This window comes from Rhipicephalus sanguineus, chromosome 11, assembly GCF_013339695.2.
Source record: "Rhipicephalus sanguineus isolate Rsan-2018 chromosome 11, BIME_Rsan_1.4, whole genome shotgun sequence".
Taxonomy (NCBI): Eukaryota; Metazoa; Arthropoda; class Arachnida; order Ixodida; family Ixodidae; genus Rhipicephalus; species Rhipicephalus sanguineus.
Genome location: NC_051186.1, coordinates 126194056 through 126215484, shown reverse-complemented (window position 1 = coordinate 126215484; position 21429 = coordinate 126194056). Strand labels below are relative to the sequence as shown.

At 45.9% G+C, this 21429-nt stretch overlaps 2 protein-coding genes across 2 annotated transcripts; both read left to right on the top strand.

Annotated features, from left to right (window-relative positions):
- Positions 1–1420: 1420 nt before the first annotated feature.
- LOC125756449 (uncharacterized) lies at positions 1421–9352 on the top strand. The gene is made up of 4 exons (XM_049411253.1): positions 1421–1555; positions 2194–2206; positions 8016–8238; positions 9187–9352. The coding sequence occupies exons 1-4, from the start codon at positions 1421–1423 to the stop codon at positions 9350–9352; spliced, it is 537 nt and encodes a 178-aa protein (XP_049267210.1).
- A 4722-nt stretch (positions 9353–14074) lies between these two features.
- LOC125760402 (uncharacterized) lies at positions 14075–21207 on the top strand. The gene is made up of 4 exons (XM_049420452.1): positions 14075–14182; positions 17284–17451; positions 18399–18515; positions 21026–21207. Exons 1-4 carry the CDS (start codon positions 14135–14137, stop codon positions 21194–21196), a joined length of 504 nt encoding a protein of 167 aa, XP_049276409.1. The 5' UTR covers positions 14075–14134; the 3' UTR covers positions 21197–21207.
- The last annotated feature ends 222 nt before the right edge of the window (positions 21208–21429 follow it).

The following is a 21429-nucleotide window of genomic DNA, read 5'->3' as shown; positions in this document are numbered from 1 at the left end:
GCTATTGTTCGGTTCGCATGCTGCGTTCCGGGATGATACGAGGGAGTGAAATAAAAAAAAAGGCCGGTGATTTTGCGTGGTTCCGACGAATATCAAAATCCGACAGTAATTTGTGCGAGAAGACAGGTACGTAGTACATAGCAGCCAAAGGGGTGCACTTTCTTGTTCAGCGTGCTTACGAACGTTGCGCGTTTAATGCATGGCACTTCTGCTGTGCGCTACGGTCCCATAACAGGCTTGTCGCAAGACTGATGGGCCAACTAGTGAACTCAACGTTTTATAGGGTGGGCTCGATCAGAGTGATCACCACCAGAGGTGACAGATTGCATACAACTTATTTCCCGGGTAAAATAGCGATTGATGGAATGTATACCGATGCCTATATTCACTTCTTACTAAATGTTTACCACTTTCAAATGCCTTACTCAAATCTGAGCTCTCTACAAGAACAGCTTAACTGCAGTGCACAGCTCGCGCAAGTGCAAGGCAATAGCTCTACTGTGCCGGCGTCACAGCCAAAGGAGCTGGAAATATTTCGCTTATATTTTCGATCTGGGCTATTATTAAGGCGAAAGCCTTAGATTCCTAATCAAATGCGAATATTTAGCGTCGCCGTCAACAAGAATGATGAAAAAAATAACGTGATGATGTCATCACTTCTGTAAAAATAAACTACAATGCGTTCTAAAGGGACCAAGGACTAACCAATGAAATATACAGAAACGTTCCTTACGCCATGGTTGCGCGAATATGACATTAAATCTTTGAAATCTGTGCACTCACACTAGCATATAGGGGTCGTAAGATAACGGAGAAAAATAATAAATGGATACTTCTGCCAACGTTTACTCATATATTTAGAGTGAAGGTAATAATATTTACTATTACAGTGAAATTAATGGCCACCATATATTCGAAAGGAATCCTCTTCGCCCTAAAAATGTTTAAAGTTTCTTTCAGACACGAGGAGAAATCGCTGAATAGGCAATGTCTCTGGAGCAAGCGTTTCTGCAAGAAGACTTGTATTCGTCGAGCGCGACATTCCCTGTTAAAATCGTTGGCTCCAATGACAATTCCTTCTCAGAAATTTCTTTTCACTTCAAGCTTCCTTCATCACCTAAAGTTCTGATTTGTTTGGCTTTTTTTTTCGTGCCTCTCAACCGGAATCCGTTCTCTAATAAACCAGTGTACAGCTTCGCGGACGGTTCGAGCAGCGGCGTGTGCATATTCTCGTTTGGTAAAGAAGCAACTTGTATTGCGACTATGGTAGAGCGCACGGCCGCGTTACACTAGGACTAAATGAAATCTGTGCAGGGGCGTTGTAACAGCTGTATGGCCAACCTAATCTCTTCTCGGAGGAAAAAAAAAATTAGTTTGTCCATGCGGCTCTATCTATCTATCCTGTTTTGTTGCAGCGGAAATGGATGAAGGCGAGTACGGCGGCCCCGGCATCCTCAGCGGGGGCGGCGGAGGCGGCGGAGGAGGCGGCGGTGGTGGAGACTCCCCTCCCCATGAACTCTTTGTGCCTGACGAGCCCGGAAATCGCTCAACTCCCGTAAGTTGTCTCTTAGTTGCCTCTTATCAGGGCGAGTGGAAAAGAATTCTTCTATGCTGTAATTGACTTCAGTAAATCTTTCGGTGCACCATCAATGCGGCCGAAATTCGGGAAATTTATCTTGACGCCAAGCACTGCGGCCGCTGCAGTGCTGAGCGCCGGCTTGTTAGGGTTATTGAGAGAGACGTGCTTTAGTATGCTGGGTTTGTCTACAAATGGGGTACGCATACAGATAGCCTATCAATTTAATCCACAATGTACAACGAAAGCACATAAAAAACCTTGAAGATGGCGTGTCACTGGAGCCTGCGTTTCGACAAACGGTATTTGTTTCTTCAAGGCTGGAATGGACCAAGACACCACAGCAAAAGACAAGACCGTTTTTCTGAAAGTTGGCTGCAGCGACATCCCGGCTGTGTGCAAGCATTTTTCATTTCCTCAAGCTGCCAGCTTCCCCTGAACTTAAGCTTTATTTGCATTACGAAAATCACATGGCAGACGTCAACATGGAGGCCATTTGCATAAAAGCTCAAGGAATATGTCGTTTCCTCTTTTTTTACATTGGATACAGAGTGCGCACCCATTATAGATTCAGATTTGTCAAAATAGAATTTCTGCACGGGCTATTTTCATTGCAGGGCTGCCCGAGAGGTACAATAATTTAAAGAGGGGGTAAATGTCATACTCAATCCTATTCACCTTTTTATCCCCCCTCCCCCTAATTGAGTACGCCCGTGTAAGGGTGCAAACTAGGACTTCTTTTCACGAGATCTAAGGAGCCACAACCTCCTTCTTAGTGCCTTAACGAATACGTCGCACCGACGGCTCGCACCTAGGCAAAACATTGGCGTGTCGAGGAGGGTCACGAATGGGAATCTTCACTGTGCATACCAGGGATACGCAGTAAGCAATATGAATTACGTTGCTGCCATTCACGAACGGAGCGTACAACAAAAAATTGGGGGGCCCTTAAGCTTCGCCTTTAAGGGTTGACCGGGATAGCGAAATCCGGCCCCTAAGTGCATACTTATTAATGTGTGTTGTTACACACACACGCACACGTACACAGACACATACCCACGCACGCGCTCTGTATCATAGTAATGGTACAGGTTTTCGATTGAAGCACTTCCCTGTGCTCAGGTCGAGACATATTTCTCACAATGCCTCACAGATAGCAGCACATTATCTAATGTTTGCTGTTTGCTTGATCAACGCCTCCCCCAGAAAGGAGGCGTTGGCTTGATATGTTTTCCGCTAGATGAGAATAGTTGTCCATTTTTGGAGCTGCTTGAAAGTTCTTGTGTGGTTTTGTCGGCGATGGCTGAACTATCCCGGCCTTTTTTCGAAGCATGGTGTCGCGCAAAAAACGCAGTTTGATGGCCTCGCCAATGCGCCTACAAATCGCCGAATGGGCTCATTTTTGTCGTGAAACCTGTCGAACCAAATGCGTCAAGGAGACTACTTCCACTACATGGCATTTATGTAGTGTTTTTTCCCGAAGCAGTTGCAAGTAACATCGTGACTAGAGCCGCTCGTGACCTTGCGCGAATTTTAATCTGACGATGCCAGCACGATGCTGGTTGACTGCAGAGTCACCGCATGTACAGCGTAATTTGGGTAATTTTATAGCAACTGGTGTTAGTGCCATGGTTTTGTACCAAAGCCAGGTAATAAAGAAAAAAAAAGTAACATTGTGGCTTTGTGGTAGGACACCTGCTTGCCACGCAAACGGCCCGGGTTCGATCCTAAATGGGACCGAAGATTTTTATTGTTGATTTTATTTGCACCTTTCTCGATTTTTCGGTCACGGACGAATTTGCGCTCACAAGCGACGTAGCGACGCCGACACCGAAGGCGGCATTTCTACGAAACGAGCTCTCTAACGCTATCGCGTTAAAATCCGCACGGTCAGTGGGAGGCATTGGTGACGAGACTAAACCCTCAGGACTAGATTTGAGGCTGGTGGACAGGGCTCGGGCGTCGGTTGCAATCTATGGCTACCTGAAATAAGGAAAGCACTCGCTTGCGCGCCAAGAGAGTGCGCGCCTGGCCGCAAAATAAAATCTAATTATCTCCTGCGCTACAAGAAAACATCGCCGCAGTGTAAGTATTCACCAATAGGTTACCGACAGAGACCGCTTTAAAAGTCGGTTGTGCCCTTCCCCCCAACTTCTGAGAGAGAATGGCGGAGAGGGAAGGGCACAGCCCCGTCCCCGTCGCTCACGATAAAATAAAAAAAAAACATTTTGGGTGTACACGAATAGCTGCTGCGTTTCCAAGGCACATGTATTGGTTATTCGATATCTCAATATTAGGGCTAATATTACGCAGCAAATCAAACTGCCGGGCCTTGAATAATTGTACCTATTCACTTAGTGTTCTGCAAGAGAACAAGATAACATAATTTTGGAGTAATGTTCTGGTTTTCATGACTTCGTTCTCCGGCAATGCCGGAAGCTGCAATGCTTACTCTCTCTTATTCTAATGATTCCTAAGTAAAACAAAACGTTCATGGCCGCCTGCAACACCGACTGGAATCGTGCTGTTGTTTTGGTTTTGAACTAAAACGATGACTGCCAGGCGGTCGTGTAGCTGAAATAAGTTTAAAAGGACAGAAAACAGTAGAGCAGTGTGTGGTTTATGTGTTCATTGACCGATGACATTTTCCAGGTACGGCCGACGCATGCTCGTACAACACAGCCTAACCAAAGCCACACAGACGAAACTACCAAAGGCGACGTGTCCTCGGTCACCCAAAGCGTGACAGTACGACCTACGCTAGTCACCACTGTTCCTTACACACTTCCTACCAAGCCAACATCTACTCGTTGTAAGTAATGACGGGACGTGACTGACGTTACGGCCGCGGAACTGCGACGAGGGCCGGTCTCGCGGCCAAAACGTTGGTCAGGTACCCTGTTTTTTTTTCTGTACAAGCTGGAATTATATGTTGCTCAGAAGCACTGTCGGAAAAGTACACGGCAGTGGCATCACTGGCAGCTCTGTCTCATGGTGACACATTTTAACCCAACAAGGTACCCAGTTATTTATTGCTCGAGAGAGAAACCATGCATACCCGAGAAACTTGTGGTGGCTCTTGTCGGTAGCGACACCAACATTTAAATGTGGCATTTTGTGTTTGCCCGAGTACATTGATATAACTGGAAAGCGTCTCACGAATCAGGGCACAAGAAACACCGCGTATTGTCTCTGTTATTAAATGCGAAACATTTCTTAGCTAACTTCTGCGAGTTTGAGCGCATCTATCTATCTATCTATCTATCTATCTATCTATCTATCTATCTATCTATCTATCTATCTATCTATCTATCTATCTATCTATCTATCTATCTATCTATCTATCTATCTATCTATCTATCTATCTATCTATCTATCTATCTATCTATCTATCTATCTATCTATCTATCTATCTATCTATCTATCTATCTATCTATCTATCTATCTATCTATCTATCTATCTATCTATCTATCTATCTAGCCGCCTACGACTTTGTGCTCTCCCGGCCGTTTCGTTAATCGGATGTATACCAAAATTGGTATGGAATAACATGACCACATTACGAACATAAATGACAAGTCATAACATGAAAATCATGACATGCATGTCATGAACAGCATGATTTACATTCCACGGCCTTGGGGCTCTTGCGGCCATTCCGTTAACTTCATATATACCAAAACTGGTATGACGTGACAAGAGTTCATGGCGAACATAATGACAGGTCCTAACGTGCAAATCATGACAGCCATGTCATGTGCGGCATGATTTACATGGCATGGTCTTGGGGCGCTCGCGGCCGTTTAAATGAATGGATATATGCGAAAACTGGTATGACGAGACATTTCGACATGACGAACATATCTGACACGTGGTAACATCAAAATCATGACACGCGTGTCATGCACGTCATGATTTACATGCCACGCTCATGACGCACTCGCGGCCGTTTCGCTAGGTTGATATACACCAAAATTGGTATTGCGCGATGTGACTGTATGAAAAACATGAATAACAGGTGGTAACATGAAAACCATGTCATGCATGTCATGTATGTCATGGTTTACATGCCACGCTCATGGTGCATTCGCGGCCGTTTCGCTGGCTTGATATACACCAAAATTGGTATTTCGCGACGCGGCTGGATGGCGAACGTAAATTAGAGGTGTTAACACGAAAATCGAGACACGCGTGTCATGCACGACATAATTTACATGCCACGCTCATGGCGCACTCGCGGCCGTTTCGCTAGGTTGATATACACCAAAATTGGTATTGCACGATGTGACTGTATAAAGAACATGAATAACAGGTGGTACCATGAAAACCATGACATGCATGTCATGTATGTCATGATTTACATACCACGCTCATGGTGCATTCGCGGCCGTTTCGCGGGCTTGATATACACAAAATTTGGTATTGCACGACGCCACTGTATGACGAACGTAAATTAGAGGTGGTAACATGAAAATCATGACATGCGTGTCATGTACAACATGATTTACATGGCACGCTCATGGTGCACTCGCGGCCGTTTCGCTAGATTGATATGCACCAAAATTCGTATTGCGCGATGTGACTGTATCAAGAACATGAATCACAGGTGGTAACATGAAAACCATGACATGCATGTCATGATTTACATGCCACGCTCATGGTGCATTCGCGGCCGTTTCGCTGGCTTGATATACACCAAAATTGGTATTTCGCGACGCGACTGTATGACGAACGTAAATTAGAGGTGTTAACATGAAAATCATGACACGCCTGTCATGCACGACATAATTCACATTCCACGCTCATGATGCTCTCGCGGCCGTTTCGCTCGCTTGATATACACCAAAATTGGTATTGCGCAACCTGATTGTATGACAAACATATATGACAGGTGGTAACTTGAAAATTATGATATGCATATCATTTACGGCATGGTTTACATGCCACGCTCATTGTCCGATCGCGGCCGTTTCGCTAGCTTGATATACACCAAAATTGGCATTGCGTGACGCGAATGTATGACGAACATAAATGACAGGTGGTGACCTGAAAACCATGAAATGCATGTCATGTATGGCACGATTTACATGCGACGCTCATGGTGGACTCACGGCCATTTCGCTCGTTTGATATACACCATAATTGGTATTGTGCGATGTGACTGTATGACGAACATAAATGACAGGTCCTAACATGCGAATTATGTTACGCATGTCATGTACGGTATGATTTACATGACACTGTTATGGTGCGCTTCCGGCCGTTGAGTTAACTGGATATATACCAAAATTCGTATGGCATGACAGGAGTGCGTGATGAAGATAAATGACTGGTCATGCAGTGTATATACCAGAATATACGTTTCATTTGGCGCGGTATATACCATATTGTGCATGCACGCGTGCATGGCAAAGATGCGATATATGGTGAACTAGATGCCATGGCATGAATGCTTTCATTTGGCTCAAAAATAAAGCGATAAATGCAACTCTTTGCTGGCTGCTTCGCATTACATCGATTCCCACAGTGCGTGGGATCTGCCGGATTTTTTTCTGCCACACATGGCTCAGCTAAGATACGGTGTTCGTCAGATAAGAGTGCTGTCAGATAAAAGGAAACGACGTAGCTCAATACTCACCGGCCAAAACGAAGATTACTTCCCCGAGTGGTGTAACTGTCATTGCGATCAATATATTGCGTATATTTGAGGACGTACAGTCGAGTTCAAAATTTTAGACACCGCCGGAGTGGGTGCAAAACATCACTGGTCCGCCTTCTCACGGCTGCGCAGCTACGTTTGTGAGCGTGTACTGCGCACACTCGTCATATTCTATCTGCCAGGTGGCTCGTTCGATTGCTGTTCGATTGTTCTTAGAAATTTTTGTTCTTGATCTGTTTGCCTGTAAGTCTGCTTCTTTGCGTCGTACATTGGCAAGACGGAGTTGAATTGAATTCAATTGAAGTTTATTTGTCCTGAATTCTTAAGGATCGAGAGCAGAGACTAAAGGCTATACAGCCTGACAAGGGGCCTCTGCTCATGAATACAGTTTGGCACGCAAGACGCTGAGAATCCCAATGGATGACAAATATGTTTCCAGAAATACCACAAGAACACAACAAAAATTAGCATGGTCTTGTTCCACAATATAAAAAAACTTCATCAGAAAACTTCATTTGAGAAAACTGCATTGTTACACAATGTGAAATAAAGCATAAGAAAAGTACTTTATCACATAACTCAAATCGGTAAAAAATGTCACATGATGATCAACCATGTCGGCAAATGGCAACCTAAACAATGCTAACTCAATACTCGATGACAATTACCGATTCTTAATGGAGTTTTTAGGGACGGCAGTCCATCTATGTTTGGAAACGTTGATACGACTTTCTTGCACACGTTGCACCAAAAACTGTTCGAACGTGTCGTTTGCGCAGCCACAACCACGCCACAACCTCTGCTCTGCTCGGTTTCCGAGACGGCCACGCTGGTCTCAGCGTACCCTGATGACAACCTGTGCGACATCATTATGTACACGCACGTTCGCGTGGGCAAGAACCAAATTGTGGCCATTGACGACATGGATAGCTACACGACGTTCACCACAGTCTGCGTATTACAGTACTCAAAGACAACCTGTGGAATTTCATTTGACGCGCGGTGAGTGCATCTTACCTACAAGCGGGATTAGTGTGGCATGGCCGGATATTTACGGCAGCGCGTGCTCACTAACGGTTAAAATGTTGCAGTACTCGGCACCGCGATGAGACACGGCTGCACGCAGGAGCGTAATTGTAGGAGTGGTCATTGTAAGGCTAAGCCACAGTTTTGTCGCAAGTGCGATGTCACGAATGCGGTGGCAACAAATTGGAATGTTACGCAAGTAAACCAGCAACTCACTCCTTTAGCATCCGACTTGGCGTAACTGAATAAAACACCGGCGCAAGGAAACACAGCCACTCCAACGGGCGAATTGATCTTCATGTTGTCAATATGACTTCAATGCAAACTTCTTGTGAGAACACAGTTCATACAAACGTATTACTCATGTGGTGATTCCTGCCGCGAGAAGGCGCTCGACCGCGGTGATCGATCTAAGTAAGCAGTTCTTGTCGGAGCCACAGAGCGCCCGCTCTGGGATGCCCCACGCGGCTTTCGCGCGACGGAGACGGCCGGCGCGTTTCCTTTGCGCTTGAGCTGCGATCGTCGGCAGTCGCGCGCTTTCACTCGCAGATGAAACATACGACGCCCTGGGCGATGTTGTGAATTTAGGGCGATTATTGACCTGACACGCGTGCATCCGTCCTTTAGTCTGCCGGGAATGGATCGGGCGGTCAAACTCGTAAAAAAAGGTGACGAATTTATCTATCCGCACGATTGCGCGATGGGATCCCTAGAGATGAATAATAAAAGAAACAAAATGGCCTGCTGTGCAGCCTAACTCTTCCTCCAAACGAATTACATAACCTAGTTTATGTTGGTAGAGCTTGGAACACGAAAAGCAGACTTTAGTGTTACAGCAGGGGGCAAAATAAATGCTATCGCATTTCGCACTTCTCCCACGGTTACAAGCAGAAGCTCGCCAGGAATCCTCGTCTTTCTTCGCAGCTTTGTCCAGGCCTCGCAGTTCACGAGCGAGATATCGCAGGAGCTCGCTCATCTACGGCAGCAGAACGTCGTGCATTTGGGCATCCTCAACATGTACGACTATGCCAACAGAGTCGTGGGCATGTCACACTACGTAGAGACTGCTCTCGATGTAAGACACCTTTGAAACACTGAACTGCTGGCACACTTTACCACATAGAAGTACTTACTAGCATTTATTAAGGGAAAATGCTGATATTAAGTGAAAATGATGATAAGACATGGTCGCGGTATTATTATATTTCCTGAACGAACACTTGGAAACTGATAAAGTCTCCCGAGTGCAAGCAAAATACCCTCCGAGCATGTTCACTATTGTTAAATCCTTCTCATGTTAAGGCTGCTCTTTTCAGCGCTCGAGGTTCACTCTTGAGTGTTTTTTTTAACGAAGAGTTCAACCTCCTTTTTTCCACTGTGGCAGAGGGAATGCGCAACGAGATATAAGGCAATACCGCATAGTGATTGAAGACATATGTGCTTTTAAGGGCCCCTATACCACTCTGAGTTGAACGACGAGACTGGTTTCTTTCTCGCCTTCGCTACCCTTCCTGAAGGCGCTTTCTCCTCCTCGCCGCTTATTTCTTCATAAAACATACGGACAATGTCAGCGCAAAGCCTTGAGGGTAAAAGAGTCTCGCATTTTTCGTCTGTACGCGGTTATCTTCGCTTGAACAATCGAAAACGAAGAGAAATCGGTTGATCGCGCACGATAGCCATGCGAGAGAAGGCAGAAAAGGCGTGCGACGGCAGGGCGAAGCATCGTAGGAGAGAATCCACAACTGATATCTTTCGCATATGGAGCAATGAACAGCTTATTTCATCATGACATCACGCAAACAGACTGCTGGCGTGGCGAATTGTGCCGAAAAGACAGGAAACGCCGGGAGATAATATAAGCTTATTCTTTGTACTTTCAGTGGTTGTTTAGGGTCCCTTTACCGGATAATGAATGCGATCGCAACAAATTGGAACGGAAAGCAGCTCGAAATTTCCAGCGCGTCGCTCAAGCGCAAAGGACGCACGAAAAGCACACACACACTACGAGTGCGAACTACCAAGTGTCACAGCTCGACACTTAAAGCGCGCTGCTCAAACATAAAGAACGACGCACGAAACGAACGCAAATGGATACACAGGACGAGCGCGAACTGACAACTGTCACAGTTGTTACTTATTTCTGTTTGAACAGCGCGCTCTTTTCGCAAACGCGGCCGCTGCAGCGAGTGAAGTGACCTTCGTACGCTCTGTAACTTCAGCGCGGACATCGTGGTGAAAGCACAAGACATACAACCTCCCTCCCCCCCCCCCCCCTCTACGTGAGATAAGCGGGCGCCCAAGCGACGACGCTCTGTAGGGCGAAGTGCACCGGAGGCGCGCGCACATCGCAACGAGCGGGGCGACGACCTTTGAAGCGCGCCCCTTCCGCACTTCACGCCATCTCGCTGGTGAACAGGAAAGCACGCCTGAAGTAAATGTTGTGTATAAATAGCTCACCGTTAGCATGCTGAAAGCCGTTTCTCTCGTGGTGTAGCCGTTTAACGCCACGCGCTGCGGAGCGAGAGGTCGCCCGTTCGTTTCCGCTCGTCGGGAAGTATTTTTCTGAATCAATTCTCTGAATCATGACGTCGACACCGACGCCGATGGCAAAAACCAGCCGATAGTGTCCATATAAATTGAAATGAAACGTTTCTAAGGCTGTTGGTTTAAATGAAGTGCTAATATCAAGGAGCTTTAGAAGTAAATGCTCAGCAGCTCGCCACTCGAACAGTTAACGTTTCCAGGTGTCCCCTGGATGTGTCGCACTTCCACGAAAAGTCGTTTGCGAGTGTGTGTCCTGCGGTCTGCGATGTGGGAATTATCAAAGGCGATGCGGCAGTCCTGCGCCTGGCAGTAGTAGTTTAACGGCGCTTCTTGGACTGTTCGTTGGGAAAGTACAGCGGTGCTTGGGCTAAGGTCCTGGCGTAGAGGCGATGTTCCTCGCACTGAAAATGCCCGTACAACGATTATTCGGCCTTTCATTTTCCCTCGCATACCTAGCGCCTTGTGAAAAAAAATTCAGAGTATGCAGAGTTTCTAGGGACATTGGCCCGCCATGGAGGCCAAGTGATTATGGCGCTCGACTGCTGACTCAAAGGTCACGGGATCAAATCCCGGCCGCGGCGGCGGCATTTTCGATGGAGGCGAAAATGTTCGAGGCTCGTGTACTTATATATAGGTGCACGTTAAAGAACCCCAGGTGGTCAAAATTTCCGGAGCCCTCCACAACGGCGTCTCTCATAATCTTATTGTGGTTTTGGACGTTAAACCCCAGATATTATTATTACCTAGAGACATTAATGTCATTACCGCAAAACAAGCTTTAGTTCTCACTAAAACATTTGAGCTTCCGGACGCAAAACACGGTTCGCTTTTGCGGTGTCTATGGCTGTGCGTTACTGTGCAAATTGATGCGGAAGAAGCTGAACCTTTCCAATAAAGGTTTTCATCGTCTCCCCCTTTATATACCAGAAAATCGCGACGTTGAAGGGACCGACGTCAAGGATTATTTATGGAATCGGCTTTTTCTACTACAACGAAAAGATCTCCTGGCAGAAGCTGCAGGTCTTGATCCTAGCGTCAAATGCGTAAGTTCTACTCCTTGGATACTTCTCTCCGATAAAATAAAGCACAATGCCTCAAGAGGGGGGTTAATGCTTGCCTGCTGAGTTGCATTTGAGAGGAAGTCACAACATTGATGAACTGATGGACAGATGGACAAATGTGCGGATGGTTGAAGAGAAAAAGTGCATTGAAAAGAAGCTTCTTTCCATGCTCTTAAGTAATAAAGGCAGGGGCATTGCATGCCACAACTACCACTTATGGTGCGACACGCCGCAATAATTAGGTGTCTGAAGATACAGATGTTCTCCTAGCGAAGAAACAATAACAGGAATATACATTGAACACAGCAACGTGTCAACAATACTCCGAAAATTGCCAGAAAAGTGAGCGATACGCATGTTAGTGCTTCCTTTTTTGACGCATGTAACACGGTAGGATACCTTACATTTGAGACCGTTTTGCGCAGCCCGTCTTAGAAACAATCTTTTTTCTTTGTTCTACTATCCCAGCTCTTCGATTACATTGATTTCAAGAGACTGGAGGGCCACTTTGTAGAATCTTGGATTATTGGTTTTTACTAGGATATTTAGCATTTCTCCATGGTCATCGTGCTCAGAAATCTGGAACACCAAAAGAGTGTAAAATGTGCAATGTTTCATGACTGGTCGTTTGTAAGTTGTAATAAATTTTTTGTCGCAATGGTTAAGCGGCACACTTCTATGTCTACCTGTCGTTTTCTTATAAGTACATCCGGGTAAAACGCAATTTTCTATCAGTTCTGCTGCATTTGAGTAGTCGTCTGATCGAGAGCGTACCTGGAAACATTGTTGCCATTGTACGCGTTGCCTTGATGGCTGATTTTTCAATCTGTTCGCTTAAATTTCCTCGCTCTTCACAGTTTTGCACGGCCTTACTCAAGCTAAAGGAGCGTGGTATCGAGCTCCGCAAATCTGAGTTTCAGTCCTTCTTGTTAAAGCAACCTGTGAAACTCTTATTTTTCTCACGAGGTTGAAGATGGAGTAAAACTTATTGTGACCAGTGCGAAACATTGAAGCTGCATATCAATAGCAAATAATATTAAAAGAAAAACTCTGCGAGTGCCACGCCGTTAAAGCCAACGAACAGCGAAGCTGTAAGCGCGCCACTGTAAGTGATTGGCTAGCGAGATCACGTGGTGTAGTAAATTCCGCGTTAGTTTTGAAATAAACGCGCTTAAACTTGCTTTGGTAGAGCGAGATCATGTGACCTGCTGCCTCAGGCAATGGCGTTTCAGCGAAGGCCTCGTGTCAAGTGATTTACTGCCGGTGCAGCCGGAATCTTGCCAAGTCTGTGTTCCCTGCTGTCTCCATTACCCTTTTACACACCCAGGTACCTTGCCTTGGCTTAGTGCAGTTGATGTCACTTTCTAGAAGTGTAATTATTGAAAGCACCAACTGCTTTGCCTTACCTTATTTTAATAAAGTTAATATACGCGTCCAACCTAGTCAAGCCTTTTTGGTGCTTTGTCCGTGCACCAAGCATCTGACAGATGTTGAAAAAATTTAAATTTAAATGTAAGTCTCTAACTAATGTAATAAATGAAAGTGCCAATTGCTTTGCTTTACTTTGGTTTATTAGAGTTATTCTTTCTACTTAATGTAATTCACAATAGTGGGAATTGCTTTTCCGTTACTTACTACCAAAAGCCGTCATCACCATAATAATTTCGAGGATCATCATTTCGTTTCAGTCTGTTCCTCTATTCACTTCACGCTCTGGTTACGTGACCTCCGTGACTCCTCCTCCTCCTCCGACTACTACTATTACTGCTACTACTACGGCTACTCCGACCCATTAATAGACTATTACTACGACGACGGCTCAGGTCAGATTAAGACAGCTTCGCTGAAAAAGACCAGTGTCCCTATTACGAAATTCAATGAGAACATCATCACAAAACAGCGCACACGCACGAATACAAAAGAAGGAAGAACCGATGACACGAGTGCTCGTCGGTTGTTTCTTCTTCCTTTGTATTCGTGCGTGTGCGCTGTTTTGTGACGAAGTTCGACCAACTCGCCCAAATAGCTACCTTGTTCAATGACAACACCACTTCAGTGACGTGGAGGCCGATACAGGGAGCTAAGACAATTTCTTTCTTATCCACGCGCATCAACATGTGGAAATATGTGCGGATCTGCCTGTCATCTTTGAGCGTGCAGTGCTAATTATTGTTCCGTTGTGTCAACCCCGTCCTACATTCAGGAAGGACATCATTGTTGTCATCACCTGCGTGTTGAGTGTGCCCAGCGCAAGCAAATGCATCGCTATGCCACCGACAACCTTCAGGAGCATCAGCAACTATCCTCCCAGATTCGTGAGTGTGACTGCCGCACATCGGACCAGTTCACCCTGAATAGAAATACGTATGGATTAAAGTGCAATATAGTGATATATTAGACGGTGTAATTGTGTTATGGTTACCCACTCCATTGGTTGCTGTTTTGTAGAAATGAAAGCAACGTGTTAAAAAAATGAGCATCTCTACGGGTCATCATACATATTAGCACCTGAGAGGATACTGGTGAGCCACGCGCGCACGAATCAGAGGCTAGCGGGTGTAGGAGGATACACATTTCGGCGGGCATACGTGGATGAGCTAGATATCATGTGACTGGTAATGACTGTTAGATGCGAGCACTAACGACTCTGGGGATGCATGATAAAACATTCCACAAGACAATACTTCCATTCCCACACAACGCAGCATTTGTAGGGCGCTTGTCAAAACTCCAAGGGTCCCTTAGCGTTCGCCTCAGACGACTCGAAGGTAGCTTTTTTCAGAGAGGGGCGAAAGCCCCACTCCAAGAGCTTTCTGCACCTAAGTAGTTTTGAATTGCCGGCACACTTTTGACCAAGCCACGATGTCATGTGATGACGCCATCATGTGACGGTACACTATGTGACGCCACCGTGATGATTTTAACGCGATAGTGTTAAGAGCTCGTTCTGCAGAACTTCCGGTGTCGGCGTCGCTGGTTGTGGGCGAAAAATCATCTTCTTGTCCGTGACCTAAAAATCGAGAAAGATGCAAATAAAATAAATATTAAAAATCTGAGGTTCGAGTGAGAATCGAACCCAGGCCGTCTGCGTGGCAAGCAGGTGTTCTACCACAGAGCCACTCTATTGCTTGGAACTGCGCTGAAATTTACTTTATTGCTTCACAAACATACGCATCCTGTGTACAGGTGTCCTAGTACGAGATGTAATATCGCAGTAAAACGGGTACAAGCGTATATTGCCATCGGGCATCACACCATGTGAACTACATAACGAGTTGGTGGTTTAAAGCCGGCCACCCATTACAAAAGGCACACACATTACTGCGCGTATTCCCTTAACAACACGTATTGGGTACAGCGCAACTTCGAAAAAGCATCACGCGCGTAATTGCTGCTGCTTTTAAGCATGCCACCCATTACAAAGGGCATATATTATTAGTGCGCGAATTCTGTTACACACGTAATGGTACAATGTTGTCACAAAAGTGCTGTTGAAGAAGGCGGAAATTACCTTTACTATAGGTATGTCGAGTGTGTGTGTGTGTGTGTGTGTGTGTGTGTGTGTGTGTGTGTGTGTGTGTGTGTGTGTGTGTGTGTGTGAGAGAGAGAGAGAGAGAGAGAGAGAGAGAGAGAGAGAGAGAGAGACCGGGCGACTGAAAATAATGACAAGCAAAAGAGAGCACGATGAGGATGCGGCCGGATATCGCCATCGCGTTCAACTGTTAAAGGCGAAGCTTAAGCGTCCACCAATTTTTTTCCATCACTCGAGTTAACGCCGAGGCCACCGGTGGTCAGTTTTCGCGTGTGATGAGGCATTTAAGGCTTTCGGCTTCATAAGCATGTGCGCACGAAGTATCGTGTCTTTAGTCCAAGTCTTCATGTCCATATAGAAAGAAAAGGCTTCCACGCAGGAGACATAAAAGTGCTGGCCACGAGCGAGCGCGTGCTGGCGCACATGTACGTACGTCCACCTGGAGCAGTCGCGCAAGAGCAAACGATTACACAGAGTGCAAGGCCTACGAGCAAATCAGCAGGAAGAGCGGAAATAGAATCAGTTTATTGATTGTCTACCGTTACTCAGCTGGATGCCGACGCCGATAAAGTTACAAGACTAACCGTTAGCCAAAACAGTCTTGAACGCTTCCGAAAGGCAACGTTTACGACTGACTGGAGTGTAGCATTCGTATCTAGTGATGGCGTTGATACGTACTAAGCGCTGACAAACAATGTAAGACACAATGTACGCTGGATTGTTTCCCGTTCTATACTCGGGGACAACTTTCTGTGGCAATGAAGGGAAAGCTACAGAGCCACAATGCACGTATCCTACCGCTAATGAATGTAGTCCCACAATTGCGTCCGTTTTTTCTGCGTGAGATATATAAAATACTCCTTCGTTTTCTACATGTAGCTTTTTGAGACGGAACGTAGCGCTCACAAGCGAGATATTTGTATTTCTTTTACTTTATACGTTGTCACTTTGCGCTTTTGCGTGCGCGAAAAAGTCGCGCCTTTTACCCGTACCCTATAGACGCAGCATTTGTGTCTAAATGAAATGCCAGTCATCACTTTCCACGGCGTTACGAGACGCGCGCCAAATCGGACTACTTCGCGTAGCAGTACATGTGCGGACGCTCCGCCCCCGTAGCTTTCCATTCATTGCCACAGAAAGTTGTACCCGAGTATACTCTTCTTATGCGAAGAGCTGGAAAACAAAATATAATCAAGACACAGAATCAAATAGGTGTGCTGTCGCTGTCCTGGCGCCGGCGAGAGCCCGAATCGGTAACTTCGCAACGAACAAGGCCGTTAAAGTGTCCCGAAAAAATGCAAATTGCTGAGACCGTTGATTCAACACGACAGAGTCTTCATGAGGCATGTATAGTTACATGCCAATTGCGATCCTTCTGTTAATATCAAAAATCGCGAAGTCATTTATATCAGCATGATCAGGCATTCTGGTTTGAAAGACTGCGAATTTAGATTGAGGCGATAAAGATTCAACCGTGTGTTAATAAACAAACAGCATTATTTGTTTGCGTGCTTGAACATGAAGAACTTGCTCTTGATATTCATGGACACTTTTCGATAACTTTTCGTTTGCTCGCGCATGGTTCAGTATTACGCACACTTAAACCAGTACAGATCTAGAGAAATTAGCCTGGCCCCTATGAACTGCATTGTTAATTACTGTAAACGCGCCGTAGCTCACAGTTACTCATCATGATTCAAATAACTTCAATTCAGCGTTTCACTACGCCGTGTACTTGGTCCCTTGAAGTTTCTTATATGTGGCGCTGGACTGAACATTAGTAAGCGTTTTCTTGCGAACGACGGAAATCACTTAATGTTTGGCATTGTGTTTGGGCAGAGATCTAATTTTGTTTGCATTTTTTTTTGTCTCCAACCGGTACAGGACTACGTCGTGAAAATGGCTAACGAGAGTTTCAACCCACCGAGCCAAGTTTTGGCCTTCTCGTTCCAGATGGGCACCCTCATCTACAACATGACCTATGCACACCGGCTGCCCGCCGATGCTGTATACGAGAACTGTAGCGGCTTCATTCTCGGTGACAGTTCGCTGGTTAGCTGACCTCTATCAACTATGTTACGTACGTCAGTGCACATGAAAAGAACCCAAAATGGCCAAAATTGTCCAGAACCCTCCACTACAGCGTTATCTATAAAAGCCGTAGTAGCTTTGGGTTATTAAAATCTATAAACCAAGGCACTTGAAGCATTTCATAGTTAATTTCACGAACAACCCCGTATGTGCCATAATCACTAATTAAGCATGAGATGCTTTTAGCTCTCGTTGTTGGCCACCTTCAAGTTGCCTTGAGTTAAACACCAGAGCTATTATCCGGGTCCTTAAAGGAGGTAATCCATGCATCGTTGTGAACAAAACGAGATCAGGGGAACCTAAATGCACTCAAGCGCGAACTCTGTCCCCATCCCTTTGTACACGAACGCATCACATACGCTAGGTAATGCCCAAGCAGGTTGCAAAAATATTTCCGAGCTCTTCGTAACGTTTGTACACAATATCACTGAAGCTGCAACTTCTAGTACGCTGAAGTTTTGTTCATTTCTAATAGCGATGTTCCAAAGGCAGGTGCAGGCCACCATAAACTTTACCTGGTCTCTCCTAAAGCGAACGATTAGCGAGTTTCGCGGCGCGAGTTGCCGCTTTCTTTGAGAGATGGCGCCACGTTGGGTGCGGCAAACCAGCGTGACGTCGTGTCGTGGCCGCATACGCAAGCCAAAACGCAATATTTACCTCGCGCAGTGAGAGGTAACAATAGCGTCCATATGATCCTGTGCACAGTATGGCGGGGTGAGGTACGGTGCGGTGGGTTTTAACCCGTGCGAATATGCACTATACCCATTTTAAAATTTTGGATATAATCATCTACGACCGATCTACCTTGCCGGTAGCCATTTGGTACTTGCACCTACTCTCGATTACGGAAGAGCCAGCCATTTTTGTATCAGTGAGTCAAGCTTTTTTTAAATGTTTTTTGCCGCCAGACTTGCGAACGTGAAGAGGAGATCCTGACGGCTGAAAATGCAGCCGGTAGCGTCGCTACAGTTCAAGGCAGAACTCTGTTCTACACCTATGACACTGTGAAGACGATGCGAGAAAAGGTACATGTTTTCATTTATATTTATCGGCAATAAAACCTAGAAGTATCGAAAACCCTAAGTAAATCACTGTACCCACTACCGGATTTTCTTATGCTAGCATTTTATTAGTGCAATAACGAATATGGAAACATCCTCATGTCTTAACCTTTTTTGGGGGGGAAGGGTGCGTGATGACGTCATTAGCCAGTAGAAGTGAATTCAATACAGATTATAAAATGCCCAAATATATTCCAAATTAACCGGTGAATATTTTAGGCTCATTACGAAACATACAAGCTCATCTATATCCACACATTTGGTTTCTTTTGAGACCGACAATCGGCATACCATGCTAACCACCTCGCCCTTTATGGTGGCATGCAAAACAGTCATTATCGTAGAGATTGTGATTTATATGTTCACCGATGCGTGAGTCTGTGGACGCGTTGAAGCTCGACGAAAACTTGCATCGAAATGGGCTGCAACCACATGACACTATCGTAGCCTTGAACCTCGTTGGCGAAGCCGCTCTCAACGTGGCGCAGTTTTGAAGTGCGAAGCACTTTACGGGCTCGGCTTGTCGTCCATCCATACATCGCATGTGGCGTGATCACGCTCGCAGCAAAGCGCTCAATACAGACTATAACAAGGCTGGCACTGCTCAAAAGCGGACGAAGAAAGTCCAAAATGATATAATTAACAGAAATAACCAAGAAGTAATCGCAATAATTAGCCTGAAATTGCTAAAAACGTTCCGGAAACATGCGACTGTCTCCAGCGACGCGCAAGAGTGGGCGCCAACGCCTCGCCGAGGGAGAGAATGCCCCTCCCCCTCCCTTTCACGGGCCCTGCGTTGCTGCATCTGATGGGGGAAACAACCTGACCGAACTCGCTGCAGCGACACGTATTTCAACTGCCGTAACAAGGAGGAAGTCGAAAAAGCGCAGCGAAAGGTGGCGCACATGTCGCACACTGAGTTTACGAATCTCTCTAACAAAAAATTGAAGGGCACTTTGTAAATTCCAAAGTTTCGGCGAAAGCGTGTGGACTGACTATGCCATAGTATCGGGGGAATCCACATTCTTGAGGCGCTTCTCCGAACCGCTTGCGAGCCATCCGACTAACTCGACTGGACGCGGCGGCGGCGTCCAGCGGCAATGCCTACGGACGCCGCCGCTAGACGCCACCGCCACGTCGCGCAGCAGTTGCACAACGCGCGTTGGAAGGGGCAACGCGCAACTGTTGCTATGCGCCGATGCGCCATCACGTGTTGCTGAGAGAGTGTGAGGGGGTAGAGGCGAAAACTGGCACCGTTCCAGGGCACGGACGGGCGGAGGACGTCACGAGTAGGAGACACTAAAGGCTTTCGCCTTAAATTCTACTACTGCAGGGAAAACAATATATGCTTACCTCAAACACTGACGTCACCGAAGCTTTGCTAAATGGAGCAGTGGGAACTCTACGAACGGGAATCGCTGGGTGCCCGTGCTGCGCACGTCCTCAGGTTTGACAGAAGTGGAGCTGCCATACCTTTTTTTAGGGCACTGTCTTCTTAGGCAGCTTACTCTGATTTCGGCAACGGGGGTACGTAAGAGACGTGCGATTGAGGCGATATCTGACCGAAAAAATAAGCAGGAATTAAGAGAATGTTGAAGAGTCGAGACCGAAACAGCAAAATGAAGAAGGAACGCTTATAAAAAGAATTTTGAAGGAGTAGAAAGAACGCAGAATAGAAAATGAAAATACTACTGGGCATCTAGGGCAACCAAAATTCCAGAGGTACAGTATTGTCATTATTCATTGTCAGTCTAATAATTATGTAGTGCTAACTGTTTTGGTTAGAGGCTAAGAGTGGGAGATTAAGGATGATAGGAGAAGCCGCGGCTCTTTCATTGGTGCTGTTGACACCTGGACGTGCTGCCACAAGAATTGTCCAGCCCAGAGGGCCGCAACTGTACAGTCATTGTGGGAACACGGCCACGATGGCTGTCTTTCATTCTTTCAGTACAATCTGTCGAGCTGTGCAGGGAAATACGCGGGACGTAATTAAACGTAAATTGAACAGGAAATGAGCGAGGGCTCATAAGCGGATATTACTTCCTTTAGAGAAAGAATGCTTAGCGCTGTTAAAATAAGGCACTCCGTAGTTGTCATATAGTGGCGAATATGTTAGTTCGTGTTTTAGCAAGGTGCATTGGTGAATTTAACCAAACGCCCACGTATGCATACGACTTAATTATGACTGCGACATGTGGAAGCACTAGTGATTAGAAGATGTAGATCGGGATGACATACTCTCGTTGTGCTTGAGACACGAGCGTACGTGCACGACCATTATTGCCTGACATAGTGGTCGCATTTATGTTTATAATTCTTAGAATTTTGTTAAGTCCGCTGCCGGCTGCTTTCTGCAGGGCGCGAGGTTTTGTGAAGCTGTCTCTCGCAGCTCTCTTGCCTGGGGCAGCCCCAGCCTGTGCGTTAAGTTGAATAGAGATTCTAACGTAACCCACTGCAATCTTAATGTCTTTCAGGCCGAGTTCGTCATGACTACGAACAAAAGGAGGGCCAACTTCACGTGGTTCCTGTTCAACGTGCACCTGACAGACATCTCCAAAAAATGTCATCTCAACAGTCCTTTCGAGCGTCTCAGAGAATTTAGGAAGTTCTACTACGATATCAGCCAGCGTGGACAGAGAATGTGAAACTCTCAATGCCCTGCTACATCCGTGTGAAGAACGATGCTGGTGTAGCTGCTGCGCTATTTTGTTATAGCTCCAGAAAGAGCGTCCTCGTCAATATGAATAGTGTCGCCATGTGACGTTTAGATTTTTGATATCGTTGAAGCCAAATATTCTATAAACGTCTTGCACATTACTGAGTTGAGTTCAAGCTTCGCTTCAATCTAGTTGCATGCCAGACCACGCTTTGCTGCTTT

What these genes read in the sequence shown, in the direction of transcription:
- LOC125756449 (XM_049411253.1), top strand. Translation starts at nt 1,421, where the DNA reads ATGGATGAAGGCGAGTACGGCGGCCCCGGCATCCTCAGCGGGGGCGGC. An exon ending in GGAATTTCATTTGACGCGCG is followed by an intron (nt 8,239 to 9,186) that starts GTGAGTGCATCT and finishes CTTTCTTCGCAG; the next exon opens with CTTTGTCCAGGCCTCGCAGT.
- LOC125760402 (XM_049420452.1), top strand. Translation starts at nt 14,135, where the DNA reads ATGCCACCGACAACCTTCAGGAGCATCAGCAACTATCCTCCCAGATTC. An exon ending in GCAACTATCCTCCCAGATTC is followed by an intron (nt 14,183 to 17,283) that starts GTGAGTGTGACT and finishes CAACCGGTACAG; the next exon opens with GACTACGTCGTGAAAATGGC. An exon ending in TGAAGACGATGCGAGAAAAG is followed by an intron (nt 18,516 to 21,025) that starts GTACATGTTTTC and finishes AATGTCTTTCAG; the next exon opens with GCCGAGTTCGTCATGACTAC.